This window comes from Bufo gargarizans, chromosome 2, assembly GCF_014858855.1.
Source record: "Bufo gargarizans isolate SCDJY-AF-19 chromosome 2, ASM1485885v1, whole genome shotgun sequence".
In the NCBI taxonomy this organism is placed as follows: domain Eukaryota; kingdom Metazoa; phylum Chordata; class Amphibia; order Anura; family Bufonidae; genus Bufo; species Bufo gargarizans.
The window spans coordinates 211,114,390-211,135,358 of record NC_058081.1 but is presented as its reverse complement, the minus strand read 5'-3'; the positions used below and the strand labels follow the sequence as shown (position 1 = coordinate 211,135,358).

The 20,969-nt window shown below is 41.9% G+C and overlaps 1 protein-coding gene across 1 annotated transcript in view; it reads right to left on the bottom strand.

Moving 5' to 3' along the window:
• Positions 1-1,359: 1,359 nt before the first annotated feature.
• SMO (smoothened, frizzled class receptor) overlaps positions 1,360-20,969 on the bottom strand; it is a 50,568-nt gene continuing 30,958 nt past the window's right edge. Inside the window, exons 4-12 of the mRNA XM_044279964.1 lie at positions 20,084-20,256; positions 19,300-19,519; positions 16,386-16,509; positions 14,184-14,276; positions 11,362-11,470; positions 9,655-9,840; positions 7,588-7,736; positions 6,969-7,103; positions 1,360-5,257 (exon numbers count right to left, since the gene is read on the bottom strand). Coding sequence (XP_044135899.1) covers positions 4,662-5,257; positions 6,969-7,103; positions 7,588-7,736; positions 9,655-9,840; positions 11,362-11,470; positions 14,184-14,276; positions 16,386-16,509; positions 19,300-19,519; positions 20,084-20,256 — 1,785 coding nt within the window. The 3' untranslated portion in view covers positions 1,360-4,661. The remainder of the gene's footprint in view (positions 5,258-6,968; positions 7,104-7,587; positions 7,737-9,654; positions 9,841-11,361; positions 11,471-14,183; positions 14,277-16,385; positions 16,510-19,299; positions 19,520-20,083; positions 20,257-20,969) is intronic.

Below are 20,969 nucleotides of genomic sequence, written 5' to 3'. Positions count from 1 at the left end.
GCGATGTGCACAAACTCTAAAAGCTATATAGGCAACCTTTTGCCGTGCCTAGTCTGCAAATTAAATTGCCAACTCAACCTGATTATCAGCTATATCTAATTTGGTGTCAATGTACAGTGGGGGACTGATTCCCTCAACCCACAATACAACTGAAAGTACTACTTGATAACCAACAGTTGCTGCAGACATTGGCAACACAGTTGCAACTACTGTAAATGGCACCTGCTAATGGTGCCAACAGGTCACAGTAAACCAGCCGGACTACTGTTTTAACTCTAACAGTGGAAACATGACTGCTTGTTAAAACCTAGAACTGCCCCCTGACATGTTTCGCCAGTATCTCTGGCTTCTTCAGGGGTAACGGGCAGCCAACAGTGGACTACAGACTGTGTTTCTAACACCTTAGGAGCCTTTTTGTTTCTTTGTTTGTAGTTCAACAAGTTGTGATTCACATTCAAATTTAGTGACACATTTTAATGAACATTATAATAAAAGTGAAGTATTAGTTTGCACCCGGGCCAAGATAGGTTCCATTGCCTGTTTAGGCATTTGTAAATAAAGTTGTCAATGCACCTTGCCCAGGTCAGGTCCTGTTATTTATAGTATACATGAATAGACGTTTCTAATGATTTCATCAATGTTCCTAATTAATAGTTCAAGAAATATATTTCCCCACATTTATTGTTTTGTTAATAGCGGGGCAGACGTGATCAGACTACGCAAAGGTTGTTTGTGGTCTGTTACTATGGAGGCGCATAAGACACAAATACAAATATTTTTAATGAAGACCATTTGTTGCAAAAATGTATATAGCCCGAGAGCGCTTTCCTCTGACTTGCATCAAAGATCTAGGATGGGTTTCAGATTGAATATAATATCTGGGTGTTCATTCTGTCTACTAAACAGCCCATCAAAATACTGGAACACAGCTTAGGCTACTTTCACACTTGCGTTCGGGGCTCCGCTTGTGAGTTCAGTTTGAAGGCTCTCACAAGCGGCCCCGAACGGATCCGTCCAGCCCTAATGCATTCTGAGTGGATGCGGATCCGCTCAGAATGCATCAGTCTGGCAGCGTTTGGCCTCCGCTCCGCTCAGCAGGAGGACACCTGAACGCTGCTTGCAGCGTTCGGGTGTCCGCCTCGCCGTGCGGAGGCAAACGGATCCGTCCAGACTTACAATGTAAGTCAATGGGGACGGATCCGTTTGAAGTTGACACAGTATGGCTCAATTTTCAAACGGATCCGTCCCCCATTGACTTTCAGTGTAAAGACAAAACGGATCCGTTTGCACTATCATGAACAAAAAAAAAAATATGAATTATTTTTTTTGTTCATAGTAATGCAAATGGATCCGTTCTGAATGGATCTAAGCGTTTGCATTATAGGTGCGGATCCGTCTGTGCAGACACCAGGCGGATCCGCTCCGAAAGCAAGTGTGAAAGTAGCCTTATGTGGCGCACCAATGACGGCACACTTGGTAAATTCCAAATTTCAGGAAGTCTTCACTAAGCAAGAAGGTGTTACATTAGAAAAAAAAAGCCTAGAGTTTTTCTAGACAAACGGGTAACTTCTAGCATGTATATAAAATAAATTAACGTCATACCAGATTTGGGTGACTAGCCTTCATGGCATAAATTTAACTGGGTACATGTGGCTTTATGATATATATATATATATATATACATACACACACACACACACATTGTCCAGCAGGAGTGCAACAAGCTGTCACCAATGCTTATTAGATGATGGAAACAGGGTTCTAAATGATACCACAAACATGCTATCCCTTATAAATCTGTTTCCTTCAACTTTTATCCCAGTTGCTCTAAAAGTCAAATTTTCTATACATTTTTTAAAAAGAAAATGCACCGAAAGGGAAGAGTTCTGCACTTCTTAATGGCCTCGACTGTACCTTTAAAGGGGATAATATCCGTATGCAAACACAAATATAAAACAAAACTAAAAACCAAGCATATAAAAAATACATAATCACAAAATCAGTTATGTTCTCATAATAGGAAAGAATGTAAGCTGAGACTGAAGACCAATATTTACCGGTACTTTCCATAGGAAAGCATACTTTCGAGACCTGCAAAATTAATGACAGTCTATCACAATGCACAACATGTCTCAGTCAGTTACTTATGTGGAAGGGTTAAAGTACCTGTATCTTAGAGGTGCTAGTTTTACTGGATATACAAAAAATAAGAATTTAACCCATTAATTTACAACAGAACAAAAACACCACCAAGACATAAATAAACAGCCAAAGGCTTCTGCCATGAGGTGCATGATATAGCTTCCCCTTTAAGGCTGTTCATATTTTATGGTGGTATACAAAACATGTACAGTAATATGACACATAATTGTATGAACACACAGCTAAATTACACAGCTAAAGGGGGGATTTCACATCACCATTATTTATTCGTTCTTCTGATCCATCAGAACAGACAAAAAAAAAAAAAAACAAGGAAAAAAAAAAAAATTGATCCCGTGCATCAGTTAAGCACATTTGGCATCCGTCTGAGCCATTTGTATGCAGTACTTTTTTTCTTCCCCGTCTACAAAAATGGATCTCTGACGGAAATGAATCAAACGGATGTCAAATGTACATAAATGATGCACAGATTCAGTTTTTTTCAGTTCTTTTGAAGGATCAGAAGAACGGTGATGTGAACCCAGCATTTCCAGTAAATATGCATATAAATCCAAAGTATAAACTTGTACTACAAGTTATTTCTGAACTTTTTGGGGAACAGTTTTGGGAATCATTAAATTGCACTGCAAAACTTTCCTTTCCCATCTCCCAACAAAAGTTCCATCAATATAAAATTTCTCTACCCCCAAAGTAAAACGCTAATGCTCAAGGTGGAGCCCCGGACAACAAAGATGGTCTGTTGAGACCCATTATGTTTAAGTCACTGGGTGGTTATTGCTTCTAGACTGTTATAATCAAATGGCCTGGTGAAATCATCTGCTCTGTAAGGCACATAGGTTCTATAAAAGGCACCAAACATATTCTGTGCAGGGGTATAACTTAAAGGGGTTCTCCACGAATAATCAGCCTTTGGCAAGTGCCTGCAGCCTGTCTCTTTAAATAGAAGATTCATACTTACCTGCTCCCCACACTGACTCTTCTGCGTCCATGTTCCAGTGCCTACAGCGCAACATGGACATGGTCACATGCTCAACTGAAGCCAATGACTGACTTCAGAGGTGACATGACCACAAGTGGCACATCACAACGGAACATGGAGGCATCACAGAGGACCAGAGCAGTGGGGAGCAGGTAAGTATGAATCTTCAGTTTAGCACTTGCTAAAAGCTAATTATTACATGAGAACCCTGTGCCTCAGTGTAAAAGGTTTAAAAGGGCGCAATGGTCTGTCTTCCAGAAGCCACTTCCACAGAAGAAGTTTAGTCAGTACCATCATTAGACAGATAGATAGTACCTTCTTTCAGCTTGTTCTGATTATACAATTGTTAAGAAATTTTATTTTACTTGGGACAATACATTTGCTCTGTACATAATAAATAATTGTCCAGCAGAACATCCCCCATCAGATAAACCCCAAAAGTGAGTTGAAGAGCAAGCTGCATAGCTGCTTTGTGAACAAACAGTAAAAAGGATTTTGTAATACACTATTGCAAATATTGATATTAATTTGGGTCCAGCTCTTTCCGCTCACTGGTGATTCCTGTATATATGTTTGTGTGTGCAGATCTAGGTCTTCTCTTCTAGGGCCTTTGAAGTTGCCTTCTAGCTAGTCACATCTCAGGAACCAGAGATAACACAGGTCTGGCGTCATTAAAGAGTGTCATGATTATCAGATCCTGCACAGTGACATCGGAGGATGGGGGGAATGGATATAGAAAGATAAAGGTTCATAAGGTATGAAAAACTAGGGCTGGGCGTAATTTCTTGGGGTTCACCAAAGTAGTGAAGATTTGTCCTGTTTTTCTGCCTGTCCCAGTACCAGAGCCTATGCCATCTACCGTACATGAGTGTTAAGTTTCATGTTTATTTCCTTTTATTTTAGGAAACTGCTATATATTGTATTTCTGTATGTCTTTTGTTACACCTTTTCTTTTATATATACATAAGTATTGTTACTCTTTTTGTCATATTAAACTCCCTTTAATAAGTTCTGGCTTGTGTTCTTGAACGAATCCACGTACTAAGCTTGAAGCACACAAGGCACCTGTTTAGATAATAGTTTGGGAGGATATTGTAGTATTTAAATAATGTAAACTGGGATTATATTGAGATAGGAGGGAGTAACTGAAGTCTTTCTGTAAGTGTGTGAGCTCTTGAAACAAACCTTAGTGGTGGCAGTGTTGCGGTATTACTGGGGAATATTAATAATTTAGATAGATCAGTTGTCTTTGGATTGGCCGCCCAGCCACACCCACACATCATGTGAACTCCAACGAAGGTGATCGTAACATGTACATTCTTCTGTTATTCAGTCCTAGGAAGTCTTTTGTATCGTATTTCATCTCATGTTCGAAGCCTTAGATGAAACATCCATGTTCAGATCTCATTTGACATCTGCATGTGTTTTTGTCTCAGGCCATTGTCAACCAGCCTGCAACTATGATCCATTCTAAATTATTGGACTTAAGAAAAAGTCTGTAAACATGTCTACTTGGCTACTAGAAATCAGAGTCTGTATCCATTAGTTCAGCATCCATCAGGTTTGCCCTGGAATGCATTGGGGGAAACCCTGCTCTTCTAGTTTGAGTTCTTTCAGTACGGTGCCCCACATTCCCCATATTATATAATTGGGGATTCCCATTTGAATGCTGGAAGGTTCCATCACACTTTGGCTGTGGTATGAACTGAACATTACTCTGTTCAGCAATGGGAAACTCATCAGCAGAATAGGGATGAGACATTAAATTAGTGTGAGTATAACTTCTGTATCCATGGCGGTCATCCCTGGTCTCAACATGGTATAGACTTCCTTGTAGAGGAGGCCATCTCTGGTACTCTCTGCATGATCCTGGAAGAGCGTCTTCTATTTCCTGAGGTTCCCTAGACCTAGTCACTAGACCAGGTTTGGCAGGAAGCTTTGGAAGGCGTGGCACAGCAGTTGATATCCGATGTCGATAGCTTTCCATACCCCTTGATTCCTCCATTGGTCTGATCTCTTTCTTCCTTCTCCTTTTCTTCTTCTTAGTCTTCTTCTCTAGGCCATAAGGGTTGTCTGCCTCTACCAGCCACATGTTCTCTCTCTCTTCAGGGGGCACTAAAGAAGGATAAATGGTTTTAGGCAATGTTGATTTATGAAAGGTATCATAGCTTAATGCTCACAGAAAAGAACAAGGCAAATATTAAGAAATATTTAACACACACACACACAAAAAATAGTTTTGGCTTTTTGGGTACACCCATATATACCAGAATTTTATGTTTTAGATGTTTGAGTGTTTTACACAGGAAAAGCTTCAAAAGATCTACACCATATCTGCAAAATTTGGTGTGGATGTATTGTGATTTAATGCTTACAATTGTTTATGGATTGAAATACAAAAAAAATTCAAAGTTTCAGAGAAAGAAAAACATTTTTGGGCTTAAATTTGATTACTATGGTTTTGAACAGATATGCTCATGTACAGTCGTGGCCAAAAGTTTTGAGACTGACACAAATTGTGGTTTTCACAAAGTTTGCAACTTTATTGTTTTCCAATCTTTTTGTCAGATGTTTCTATGCTATACTGAAGTAAAATTTTAAGCATTTCATATGTTTTTTTTACTTTTATTGACGATCCCACGTTGACCCTTCTTTTTCAAGAGTTTCACAATTAGCCTTGGCATGCTGAATATCAGCTTCTGGGCTAAATCCTGATTGATGGCAATCTAAACAGTTCTTGGAGTTTATCACAATTTCTGTGTTTTTATTTGTCCACTGCCTTTTTGAGGTTTGACCACAGGTTCTCAATGGCATTTAGATATGGGGAGTTTCCTGGTTATGGACTCAAAATTTCAATGTTTTGTTCACTGAGCCACTTAGTTATCACTTGCCAAAACATCATCCAAGAGCAACCTCTCCAAATAATCCAGTGATTAACACAGATTTTTCCAGCATGATGGGGCACCACGTCACAAAGGAAAAGTAATAACAAAGTTGCTCTGCGAACCAAACATTACAATTTTGGGTCCATGGCCAGGAATACCCCCATACCCCCCTTCATCTTAATCTCATACAAAACCTGTGGTCAATCCACAAAAAGTGTGTGAACAAAAAATAAATAAAATAAAAACACAGAAATTGTGATAAACTCCAAGCAGTGACCAGGCAAGGGGTTGCCATCAGTCTGGATTTGGCCCAGAAACTGATATCCAGCATGCTATCCTCTGGATAGATCATCAGCATTTGAGGGGCGGGGGTCCGACACGTGGGACCCTTGCCGATCAGCTGTTTGAGAAGGCAGCGGCGCTCCAGGAGTGCCGCGGCCTTCTCACTGTTTACCGCAGGCCCAGTGATATCACGGCTAGTATTGACTGGCCTGTGCTCGGCTAAGCTCTGTTCACTTGAGTGGAGCTTAGCCGCGCCCAGGCCAGTGATACAAGTTGTGACGTCAGTGAGTCAGCGGTAAACGGTGAGAAGGCCGCAGCGCTGCTAGAGCGCCGCTGCCTTCTCAAACAGCTGATCGGCAGGGGGTCCCGGGTGTCGGACCCCCGCCGATCAAATGCTGATGATCTATCCAGAGGATAGATCATCAGTTTGAACAAAGTGCAGAACCCCTTTAACATACAGTATCTGCCAGGAGCTTTCCAGTCATATATTGCAAACCGGTCACTGAAGCGCAGTGTGAAGACCGAGCATTGATCTGGATTCTCAACCATTTCAACAATGGTAACTCTGGAAAGATATTCCTCTTCCTGGCACATGAGGCAGCCACATGATAATTGTGATAATGAAAAAGATCACAGCACAAATGGGAGTTGTAAATTACCTGGAGTTGCCACTGGAGTTACAGACACATCCTGTGGTAATATGGCTCCTCTTCTAGCCACCATCTTTGTAACATGCTGCGCCCATGCAGAAGACATGTCAGCAGATGGCTCATTGATGTCAAAGTTTAAACCAGCTGAGGATTAAAAAGATCACACATAATGATACCAACACAAATTGATGACCCAGGACAAGGAGCCATGAAGCCACCCACTGGGACCCTTCCCCTGGCCTGTGATGAAAGTGTATTACTACAACACTTTAGTACTGGAGTAGTTTCACATTTTAACATGGTTTTCCAAGATTTTTATTCAAAGAGACCTCAGGGCTCCAGTGAGCCCTGCAGCCTCTCCCTAGGCCAGAGACGTCACGTTCGTCCAGCATACTCCCATTAAAGTGAATGAGGCTGAGCTGCAATACCTAGCAAAGCTGCTATCCAGTGGATGGCGCTGTGCTCGTAGGTTACAAAAGACTATTGGGCGCAATGTAACCCTATACCTTCTTTACAGGAGCTAATAGCTTACTGGCCACCCTTGGCCTCTGAAATAAACTAGTCCAGTGTGTGTATTTTAGCTGACTAAAAGCTACATACAGCCTTTTAATTTTAATGGTGTACTTACCAACCGGTCCTTCATGGGAGACTGTGTGCAGACTAAAAGATAGTTCCTTCTCAGGGTTGTTAAGCAACTCCTTCCGTTTGGAAAATGCCTTTGCAATCATCTTGCTTTTCTTGATTCTCTTAGGTTCATCATCACTACGCCCCAAAATCCTGACAAGCATAGGATGACATATAAAGGTTATTCCAACCAAACAAGTTATGGATTCATCATCACTACGCCCCAAAATCCTGACAAGCATAGGATGACATATAAAGGTTATTCCAACCAAACAAGTTATACTTCTTTGTAACACAGGTTTCTTTTATTACGATTGTGAAGCTTAACCTTGAGTTTTTCCTAAATATCAGACTAGAATGAAAGCTCGTAGATGGCTATCTCTGCCAGTCCCAAGGAGATGAATGGCAGGACACATGTAACTGCAACTCCATTTATATGGGGGAAAAACAGAGTTCCTGTGTTCATGATAGGCGAGGGTCCAAATGGTTGGACCCCACTGATCAGACACTCATCCCCTATTCTGGATAGGGAATAAGTGTTTGTCATGGGATGACTCCTTTAAAGAGAACCTGTCAGCACCAAAATGGACCATAAACCGCCAGCAGTACCTCTTTTTTATTTTTTTATTTTTTTTTGTAATGTATCGGGGCAGTGATACTGACCATTTTTGTGATATACTTTCATTACTGAAATCGTACATTTCTATTAGAAAATAGCTCTAAAGTGGCCCATTTTGAGTCTTCTGTTTACATAACTGAGGAGACTTGCTCCACGCTGACTGTGTTATATAAACAGAAGACAGAGGAGCGTTGCTAAGGCTCATAATGGGCCACTTTAGAGCTATTTTACTAATAGAAATGTGTGATTATAGTAATTAAAGTATAAAAGGCCATCAAGTGGGTGCGGTGAGCTTGACTTCAATAACCTAATTTGCATGCGACCCGCTGGGGAATAAAAGTTGTTTTCCAGTGATCATGCACCTCGGACATCTTACACAAGAACATCATTAGAAACTTGATGTCAACAGCTTTTTCGGTACTGCTGGCGGTTTATGGTCCATTTTGGTGCTGACAGGTTCCCTTTAACCTCCCGCCACATTTGTTTCTACCCTTAGGCCTCATGCACACGACCATATGTATTTTGCGGTCTGTAAATCGCAGATCTGCAAAATACGGATACCCTTCACGCTGCATCCGCATTCTTTGTGGACCCATTGACTTCAGTGGGTCTGTGGTCCACATTTCGTGACAAAGTATTGGACATATTATATATTTTGCTGGAACGGACATACGGATGTGGAAAGCACACGGATGACCCGTGTGATGAATTTCCATCCTCAGCATGTTAACCTACTGCGCCTTCCCACTATGGGTTTCCCCCTTTGACATTCTGCTGTGGAAAGAGTGCCTAGTGTAGCCATAACCGGAAAGAAGAATTTAAAATCAGTATGTTTCCAGTGTAAAATTAAATTGTGGGTACACTACTAGGTATCGCTGCTGTGCAAGCAAACTAATGTGTTCATGAATGATATACAAAACATTGGCCCTGATTTACTAAGCTGTCAAGACATGCACCAGATTTATCACAGGAGCTCAGGCTGGATGATAAACGGAGTGCAAAGACAGATACTTTTCTATGACTATTGGTTAGCTTAATTTGAGATGACAGAATGATATGGCAGAATTGTAGTGCAATTTTGGTAAAAAATTGCGCATCTTAGGTCATGCGCCTTTCCTATGACGCTCCACCCACATTCCTTTTTGAGCAAGTCCAAAAAAGTATAGTAAGCCTAAGTGTGAAAAATTCACCAGAATCGCGCCAATTTGCACCACTTTTTAGACAAATTCTAGGCACAGTCACATTAGTAAATCGGAGCGACAGTACAGCACATGCCATAAGTTCAGCGAGTAAGAATCAGGCCATGTAATATTGCCAACTACTGAGCAATCAGTCTTCCCTCCTCTTTGTCTTATGATTTGAGACACTTATTGTTTTAATTATTTTGAAAAACATAAAAATAATTGAAACAAGAATGTGTGTTTTTAATGAACCTCTGATTTCAGACCTCACCTGCACCAGGCCCTCTTCCAAATAATAATGGTTGCTTTGGTCCACACCCATGTGCTCATAGCTATGCCAGTTCCAAACATGGCAAAGAGGTTAATCTTCTCTACAAGGAGGCTGGGCCTGTTCTTTATGCCACACTCTGGAACTGGCTTGTTGGTCTCAGTGGCAATGGTCACATTGGCTTCACATCTGAAAAACAGTAGATTGCACATGTCCAGTGGAGGGCTCCTTGAGTAATGCTTTGTGAAACAAATACATAGATCAGTAAATGCTTACCAAGCACAGCACCCACAGCACCGTCCAATGCATTGCCGCTGTGCTTGGTATTGCAACTCAGGCTCATTCGCTTAAATGCGCCTAGACATGTGACTAATGAAGGTGACATCACAGGCCTAGGAGCACCCAGTCTCTTCAAACATCTGATCGATGGGGTTGCTGGGAGACAGACCCCAACCAGTCAAATTCTGATGACCTATCATGAGGATAGGTCATCAATAGTAAACACCAATTTTTTTTGAAAAAAACAAACAAAACACTTTAACACTTTAAACTTGTTACGTATGATGTCAGAATACTATTTCAGTAACTATTTTCAGCTTTTAGAGGGGCTGTCTCACCTGGAATATTGGTGGCATACTGCTAGGATGGGCCACTAATGTCAGATTGGTGCGTGTCCCAATCTATGTCTATGGGATCACCAAAAACAGCCAAGCACTGTGCTCAGCTATTTCCATAGAAATAATTGGCGATCACACTGCGCAAGCGCGGCCACCGCCTCCATTCACTTTTAAGGAACTGCAATTGAAATGAATGGAGGACGGCCACGCACACACAGTGTGCTCTCGTTCTCTTTGTTCTAGAGGTGGGACCTGCATCTGTCTGGCATTGGTGGCAGATCCTAGCAGTATGCCACCAATGTCCCAGGTGAGACAACAAATTGAGAGTATTCCGTAGAGGCTCCCATTTACACTGACTAATGAGGTCTTGCACGCTGGCTTGTTCTCTTACAATACCTAACATTGTTATATTTTGTTATAGTTTTTTCACTATGATATCATTTTGGCTAGAAATGACAATGATAGAGGAAGGCTTTAACCAAGTCACTTAGGCCTCTTGCACACGACCGTATGTATTTTGCAGTCCGCAAAAAACGGATCAGCAAAAAATACGGATGACATCCTTGTGCATTCCGAATTTTGCGGAACGGAACAGCTGGCCCCTGATAGAACAGTACTATCCTTGTCCGAAATGTGGACAATAATAGAACATTTTTTTGCAGAATGGAAATATGGACATACGGAAACGTAATACACATGGAGTAACTGCCGTTTTTTTGGGAGGACCCATTGAATTGAATGGTTCTGCATACGGTCCGCAAAAATAAAAATGGAACGGACACGGAAAGAAAATACATTTGTGTGCAAGAGGCCTTAGGCTGACTATGTTGGCCACTTTCACACCTGCATATTTTGGTCATTATTTTTAATAAGAAGCCAAAACCAGGAGTGGAACCTACAGAGAAAAGATATACTGGAAAGACGTTGAACCTCCTACAGGTCTTGGACCCACTTCTGGTTTTGGATTACAAATACAGACGTGTGAAGGTGGCCTTATGGTCTACATAAACACAATGGATGACAAGTGAAGTCACCTGCTAAGTGCTATCACCCCAGATACATTCTGAATTGCCTAGTTAATTGCAATACTCACAGAACATATTCACGGAAACTCCTTTCCCATTCGGCTTGGTTGAAGAAGTCATAAAAATGACAGGTGAAGGTGATGAGCACAAAACCAAATGCCAAAAATCCAAATATTCCTGTATTGGAACAGAGAATGTAGAAAAGCATTAGACACACGGCAATGCTGGGATATACAGGTGAAACTCAAAAAATTTGAATATTGTGCAAAGTTTATTTATTTCAGCAATGCAACTTAAAAGGTGAAACTAACATATGAGACTCATTACATGTAAAGCGAAGATATTTCAAGCCTTTATTTGTTATAATTTGGATGATTATGGCTTACAGCTTATGAAACCCCAAAGTCACAATCTCAGGTCCCCTTTTCTCAGGGGATATGGATTAATTAGCTGACTAGAGTGTGACACTTTGAGCCTAGAATATTGAACCTTTTCACAAAATTCTACTTTTAAGCTGCATTATTGCAATTCCTTTTAGGTTGCATTACTGAAATAAATGGACTTTTGCACAATATTAAAATTCCAGCCAGGATTAGAACATTAGAGGTGACATTTTTCGAGTTTCACCTGTATAAGTACTGAGCTTCTATAAGATCTCCAGTCTTCCACAGATCATCCGGCTGGTTCATGACTCTGTTAGTGCCTAGTATCGTTATGAACCTTAAGGTCTTCTATACAATGAAATACTCTTTCTAATGAATTAAAATCGTTTTGTTTGAGCATTTAACTAGGCACCTGGGCTGATGGTGTCATAAACCATCCAAATCTCTAGGATCTTCAAATCGTACTACCAAGGTAAGTATAAATTGGTGTTGACAGATACACACGCCACTATAACATTATTTCATAGTAATTTGACCCTTTACATCTGTATTGTGCGCCATTAAATAAATGGATTTCTATGCAGCTTGGGACCAGTAATCCAGCCATGTGCTGGTATACTTTTCCTGTAACATATTTGATAGCTCTAATGTTCTAATCCTGGCTGGAAATATGAGTATTACATCTGCATTATGAGACTTGTATGTGTACAGGATTACCAAAGCCTGCTTAACAGGCATTAGATGCAAATGCATTTTAAATGTTAACATATGGAGAATACTACACTGGCCATTTGCTATATACAATAAGTCTAATTTCCCTGGCACAGTGCCAGGATTATAAGGTTTTATAGAATGGAAAAACAATGGGAGGAAAGGCAGGTTCCCAGCGGTCTGCCCTACTGCTAGTGCAGAAGTCCCTGGTCTGTGCAGGGTACAATAGGACAGATAGTTATAGGATGTGCAAGTAACTTCATCGCCTGCTCATGCTCAGCGGCATACTTCATTGGAGGCAGACCACACAACTTCTACGAGGCTCAGTTCCCAAAAGGAAAACTGCATTTTCTTGCAGCCGCCACGAGTCACAGCTCATTGCATAGGGATTATTTTCAGCTTCCGTTCCAGAGCATGTTGACATATGCATTGGGGCCTCCGTCGCAGATTCCGCCAAAAAGAGCAGACAAAAAAGTCCTGCATGCAGGACCTTCTTTTCCATTTTCACCCAAAAAAGCAGACACGCGAACAGAAACCGAACGGACCCCATTGTAGTCAATGGGATCTCTTCTGCTCTTCTAAATGATGTGTAAATTCCTGTGCACCGAGCTCCCCCTAGTGGTGGCTGCAGGCAGTCAGCTTTGTAATAGAACAGAAGCAGATCTATCAATGTATCTTGCCAGTTTCAAGGTGTCAATAATCAATACATTGAGAAATGTGGTGTTCAGCATGAGTGCCGTATTTATGAAGCACCTATTCAACTTTTTCTGGCACAGAGGTTGGGGTGAATTTTTTTATTATACCTTTTTTAATAAAAAATTTGTTCCACTTAATAAATAAAACAAAAACAAATTGAATCAGGGCACTGCACGCTGCGGTACCAGGGAGTGATCGTAAAACATATCTATTGGGAAACTTGGAAGACTGGGCGGGGGGCCTACGGGATTTGTGTACTCCCTTGCCCATGCTGTATATTGTACAGTGAAACCCCCTAACTTCTGTATTCAATTTAACGTGAAATCAGTATAAAAAGACATAAAAATTATGACGAATGTAGATAGAACTACACAATCACACCAATGCAGTTTATACAGTAGGACACTGACTTAGGGCTCATGCACACGACCGTATTTTGCGTTCAGTATACTGGACGTTTTTTGTGTTCAGTATGCGGAACATATACTGAACCATTCATTTCAATGGTTCAGCAAAATATACTGAAGTGTCTCCGTGTGCATTCCGTTTCAGTATTTCCATGCCGTGAAAAGATAGAACATGTCCTATTCTTGTCCGCAAATCACGGTGCTTGGCTCCATTCAAGTCAATGGGTCCGCAAAAAAAAATGAACACATATACGGAAATGCATCCGTATGTCTTCTGTATCCGTTCAGTTTTTTGCTGAACCATCTATTGAAAATGTTGTGCCCAGACCAAATTTTCTATGTAATTACTGTATACTGTATAAGGCATATGGAAAAACGAAACGGAAAGACGGAAACACAACGGAAACAAAAAACGGAACAACGGATCCGTAAAAAACGGACCGCAAAACACTGAAAAAGCAATACTGTCATGTGCATGAGCCCTTAGGGTCTGTTCATATTGAGTTCAGGGTATACATGACGTATAGCTCATAAATCTGCCACAGACCAATATATGTACACACCGTATATTGTGTGAGTCTTATATATCTGTAACAAGAAGCATGAGCTACTTATAACATGTACTCTCTGCATGATGCTACATCGTTACAAACTTGACTTTATAATGATTTCATTTGAATGGCAAAGCATTACCTAGCCGCAGCATGGTTTCATTGATTTTACTGGCTGCCTTCTCACTAAGTAGTCCAGGGTGATTGCTTTTGATGGAAAACAACGTCATCACACCTATAAGAGAACTGCATGTTCAGTGCACTCCATTATCATCATATGGAAGGCTCCACAGTGTGTGCGGAGAGACCGACAGCTAACAGGTTCACAGTTTATGTTCTGTCCGTCCAACACTACAGAGACCAACAGTAAATACAAGTCCTTGATTCATCCTATACTAACTGGTCATAAAATCTCTTTCTGGGTAACAACCACAACTATTGCCATTTCCTCCAGTGGTCTCACAAGCTTTCCCAAACACGGTGACATATACTGTATACCCCCCCCCGCTCCCGCATCAATGTATAACTAGGCATATTTGACATTAAGTAGTGAAGGAAAGAAAGGGGCAGACGGGCCATGTACCTTACAGGGAAATTTCCCGGTGGGCCGATGCACAAGGGGCAGCCGAGCCCTCCTCACAGCCGTTGGCCAGGTACATAACGATCTGATGTTCTCAGCGTTAATTAATGCTAGAAGCATCAGGTACATATGCACTTGGCCAGCAACTGAGGGTGCCTTCCTAAATTCAACGGTATCACCATCCGTAGTATGGTGATAGGGCAGTATTTTATGCTGCACTGGGGTATCTGCTTTTCCTGGGGCGGTATTTTATGCTGCACTACAGTATTGCAGGCCTTGCCTACTGTCAACTTAGCCCTGTCTACAACTTGGGGCCACTTTTTTTTTTTCAGGGCCATTTTCAGTTCCCATTCCGCCCCTGGGGAAAGATGAATGATGGCCCTATGGGGGTGCATTTCTAGCTAGCTTTCTAAGGAACAGAAAAAAGAAACTAATAAATAGTACAATGTACAAAAAGCTGCCTGGAATAGTAACCCTCTCTTTGCAGAGTTGCTTTAAAGGGATTCTGTCACCAGGTTTCACCCCCTCCAGATAAAAATAGGTTTATGTTCAGGGAGCTTTAACCATTCCTAATGTGGTCTTATAAATGTAATCTGTAGGCTCATTTTGCTAAAAATACGCTATTACTAACCTGTCAGTCATAAAAATAAGGTGCCCAAGGGGATGTAAATGGCTCCAAGCTGCAGCCCTCACCTGCTGCCGTTCGTGCACAGCGCCGACTCATAATCTTCTGTGACGCCTCCAGCTCTCCCTCTGTAACATCGCTGTGAAAGCCTCCTGCTCTCTCTATCTCCCTCCCCCCTTCTCCCTCCTTCCTCTGTAACATCGCAATGTTACAGCAGCAGGAGGAGGGGGGAGGGAGGGAGAGCAGGAGGCTTTCACAGCGATGTTACAGAGGGAGGAGGGAGAGAGAGTGAGCAGGAGGCTTTCACAGCGATGTTACAGAGGGAGGAGGGAGGCTTTCACCACGATGTTACAGAGGGAGAGCTGGAGGCGTCACAGCATGTTACAGAGGGAGGAGGGAGGAGGGGGGAGGGAGAGAGAGCGAGCAGGAGGCTTTCACAGCGATGTTACAGAAGGAGAGCTGGAGGCGTCACAGAAGATTATGAGGCGGCGCTGGGCACGAACGGTAGCAGGTTAGGGCGGCAGCTTGGAGCCATTTACATCCCCTTGGGCACCTTATTTTTATGACTGACAGGTTAGTAATAGCGTATTTTTAGCAAAATGAGCCTACAGATTACATTTATAAGACCACATTAGGAATGGTTAAAGCTCCCTGAACATAACCATATTTTTATCTGGAGGGGGTGAAACCTGGTGACAGAATCCCTTTAAAGATTTATCAAAATAAGACAGGAAGCACAAAGCTACGTAAAATAAAAATATATACAGAGGCGGTGCCACAAAGGTACCTGCCACTCTGATCCCTACTGGGTCGACTGCAGCGGTTATGTGGTATTCATCATTTACGTGACACTGCAGCCAATCACTGGCCTCAGTAGTGACATTTCATTCAGGCACACATGACCGCTGAGGCTAAGGATTGGCTGCAGTGGTCACGTGAACTATAAATGTGACGTCATCAGTAAGGGCCCAACAGGAATCGGGAGCGGCACGGGAGAGGAGGGACGTTTTAAAGGCAAGTAAGTTGTTTATTTTTTTATAGATATGTTAGAGAGAGAAATATAGAGACAGATAGAGAGATAGATAGAAAAAAAAAATAGGTAGACAGCTATTTTTTTTAACAACTTCATATATTCTCACCTCGTATAAGGAAGTAACCTCCAGCTACCAAGACAATTCCAATAGGGGCCAAGACAAAGCCAGCTCTATACCTGTAGTTTTTGTATCCCACAAAGCAAATGCCGCTCACAGAGTCACCATCCACCTATTAAGACACAAATGTAAATGTCTCACGTGTGTTCTTCATATTTTTTTTTACTTAAATGTAACATTTTGCTAGTACACTTCAAAAGTACAGACAGATCGATAAAAATTTAAATAAAAAGACAAGGCCTTTAGGGGTTGGCTATGATTTGCTTTTTTTAATTCCCCACCCCATGGGACAAGTGAAGGGAATTATACAGATTCTTGGGTCCAGAGCTGTATTTGCTGCACCTCCAGTCCCCCCCATGTGAACTTCCTGCAGGGACGGGGTCATGTGTGTTACTGCAGCCAATGACTGCCTCAGCGGTGACGTGCCCCCCAAGCAGCACGTTGCATACTGCCGAGTCACGTGCCGTTTGAAGACATGCACACAATTATACAATATGCATCAAAGCATGCCATTATTTTTTTCCCTTGAAAATAAAATTCTATGGGGGTCTTATTTGGGATTCATGCAATACAGATCTGTGAATAAGGCCTAATACAGTGTGTTCATTGAAAGACATGGTTCCACAATGCCACCTTGTGGTCACTGTAGAGAGTACACATTGAGTCTATGGGTACATTTATTATTACTCTACTATATTCCTGCAGCGCTTTACAGACATTAGCATCACTCACTGTCCCCAATGGGGCTCACAATCTAAGGTCCCTATTAGTATGTCTTTGGAGTATGTCTTTTACATTCACACATTCGTTATAAAAAACGGCCGTTTGAAATGGCAAAGTGGCCCATTTTTAATGGCAGTTTTTTTTAACAGATGCTTTATAAAAAAATAAAAAATAAATAAAAAAAACCGTACCCCTTCAACTGTATGGGGGCCAATAGTCAGTGATACCGGCAAAAATAGGACTTCCTACGTTTTGACGGATGTTATTAATGGGTCATTAACAAAAATAAAAAAACGTTGTTGAAATAGAACCATAGATTGCAATGGTTCTAAAAATGGCCTTGTGACAGCCATTTAAAAAAAAGCTGTCACATGGCGGTTTTCCACTGTTGTGTGAATGGAGCCTTATTAAAACTAGTGCAGCCAAAAGGTGGAAGAGTTACCCAAAGAAGCCTCATTTTGTCTGCTCTACTTTAATGCATTTCCCAGCCTGGTCTCATCCTTTTTGAAGCCAGTGAAATATGTTCGAGGACTTCATAAATAGTAGGCCATAGCAGCCACTGGAAAAGTGCATTGTAGCCTCATTTCTCCTCATTGCCACGTGGATTTACAGTACGAGCCAAATACTGGCCACTATTTACTGCAGTCCGTTTTCTGCCTGAATCATCTGAAATGCTAACAAAAAATGGAGAAAATGATTTTCATTACAGGTAACACTAAAGCCTAAAAGGGTATTCTGGTTATAACGGGTTAGGCTACTTAACATTAGCGTTTTTTGCGGATCCGTCATGGATCTGCAAAAACGCTTACGTTACAATAATACAACCGCATGCATCCGTCATGAACGGATCTGGTTGTATTAGGTCTTCTATAGCCATGACGGATCCGTCTTGAACACCACTGAAAGTCAATGGGGGACGGATCCGTCCCCATTGACTTACATTGTGTGTCAGGATGGATCCGTCTTGCTCCGCACCACATGGCAGACAGAAAAACTAAGCTTGCAGCATTATTCTGTCTGCGATGGGAGCGCAGCCAAACGGAACGGAATGCATTTTGGTCATTCTGTTTCGTTCAGTTTTGTCCCCATTGACAATAAATGGGGACAAAACTGAAGGGTTTTCTTCTGCTATCCTATGACGGATCTCAATAGCGGAATTGAAAACACTAATGTGAAAGTAGTCTTATGCAATATGGGATAACTGCTAGATCGGGAAGGGGAGGGGTTTGACCACTAGAACCTCCACCAATCACCATAATGGTCCCGTGTCCACCCTTTGAGTGGAACGGCAGGGATGGCAGAGTGATGGCAGTTATGTCAGGACCACAGACTTTGAATAGAACAGTAGTGCAGATGCTTAACCACCACTCCATGCAAACATCCAAACCCCCCACCGATCTAGCAGTTATCATCTATGCAGAGAGAGGTAAAAACTGCAGGTAACTATAACCGAAATATCCCTTTATTAATGGCACCGATGTCACTTTCTGGTGACAGTTATAGTAAATCATGTGGTGTGAAGCCCAGCCCCTTCCGCTACACCCCTGCCCCTTTTCTCGACATTTTGGAAAAGTGCCAAGAAGCGTAAAAAAGTCACAACTTATGGTGCACATACGGAGTGCATCATAATTTGCGACTCTTTATACTACAATAGCGGTGTAATGCCATTCGTAAATGTCTCCCATGTTGGTTTGTAGTTTTTTTGCAGCTCGTGGCTGTTTTATCAAAGTGCAGCATGTTCTGGTATGAGACTTATCTGGCATATAGGGAAAAAATTATGTTTTAATTATTACAAAATGAAAAATGTTTACAACTTATGGCACTTTTACAAGCGGTTAAAGACACCGCAACGAGGAGACGGCCTGCACAAGTGAACAGGGAGCACAAAGAGAAAGCACTATAAATGGACCATGAGCCGATTGCATCCCTGTACTATTACTAATTTGATAATACACAAAATGCTGAGATCTTAGGTATTTAAAATGTAGTTAAACTGAAAAGCTGACGTCCAAGAAACACCAAAACAGTAAAAAAAGCTGTAATATAGCTATATATTTGACAAATGTTTTCACAGAAACAGCGCCTCTCCTGTCCATGGGTTGTGTCTGGTATTGCAGCTCAGCTCCAGTGTGCTAGCCACAGACCACTGTAACAGAACTGCATTATGTAGTCTTCTTACCTGAGCCACAGCCAGGATGGCCACAGTCAGCACAAAGGGAATGGACCAAGTGATCAAATGGAAGTATGAGGTCTTGCCAGAGAGTGGCTGGTAAGTGGTGCCCAGAGCTTTGAAGGAGGTGTGCCAAGCGTATGTCAGCATGACAAACCAGATCACCCCTGACATCATGGAGTAGTAAACAATGACAAAGATGATCACACAAGAGAGAGTTTCATTTGATCTGAAAAAAAGCAGAAAGGATAAAAAGCATGAGCTTCTACATTATGTGCCTCACTTTGTAGCTATATGCATGGATGAAGCGGCGGTGTGGTAATATGACATCACACAACCAGAAAAACAATGCAAGCCTTGTATAGATTGTGTCACCCAAGCAGAAGATTCTCTCCAGCTAGTACTATAATCCATTCATGTCCTACAGGCTATGTCCGGATGTTTTTTTTCCACATCCGATCCGCATTTTTTGTGGACCAGATGCAAAACCATTCACTTCAATTGGGCCACAAAAGATGCGGACAGCACACCATGTGTCCATTCCGATGCACTCTCAAAAAAAAATATAACAAGTCCTATTCTTGTCTTTATTACGAACATGGATAGGACAGTTCTATTATGGGCGGACATGCTGCAAAATGTGGAACGTACACTGCCGGTATCCGTGTTTTGCATATCCACAATTTTCAGACCGCAAAAAGGGCAACAGCTGTGTGCATGAGCCCTTAATCTGCAGACTGCTGATCCTGAATGAAAAACTTCAAAAGAGGTTTGTGAAATGCACAGAGCTTACGTGGGTTCTCCAAGTCTCATGGTGCCATCTCCACGACAAACTATTTCTTTCCGGGCACCGTCCATGAATTGTGCTAGCCACCCAATGCTGCCCATGAAGAAACAGGCATTGACGTAAAAAAGGATGACTGCAGGGTATCGGTTGGAATTTTTCCAATCTGAAAGAAATGTAGCCTGGCAAAAAAAGAGAAAAGAGAAATAAATTAGGAATCTTCTTATCAATCAACTAAGGTGAAGAATGCATGTAAGGCCTCATGCACACGACCGTTGTTTTGGTCCGCATCCGAGCTGCAGTTTTTGCGGCTTGGATGCGGACCCATTCACTTTAATGGGGCTGTAAAAGATGTGGAGAGCACTCCGCGTGCTGTCCACATCCGTTGCTCCGTTCCGTGGTCCGCCCAAAAAATATAACCTGTCCTATTCTTGTCCGTTTTGCGGACAAGAATAGGCAGTTATATTAATAGCTGTCCATGCTGTTACGCAAATTGCGGAACGCACACGGACGCCATCTGTATTTTGCGGACCGCAAAACACATACGGTTGTGTGCATGTAGCCTAAAAGAAACCTTTGAAGGATAACCTACTTCACATAATGCGGTCACAAACAACCTACCTTTCCATTACCACAATTCTACTGAACCAGAAGTTTGGTTCTGCAGGTCCAGGTCTTGTGGAAAAATATAGGCCCCTTTCAGCCGTGTGAGTGTCACCCTCTGTTCACTTTATGATGCTATGTAACCCTTTAAGGTCTGGAATGTATTGGATAACACTGACAGCATTATGTCAGTGTCATCTAATCCATTCCAGAACTGTAAGGGTTACACAGCATCATAAATCAATATAATGCTATGTGACCCCGGCAGTGCTGGGAGGTCAGAGCGGGTACG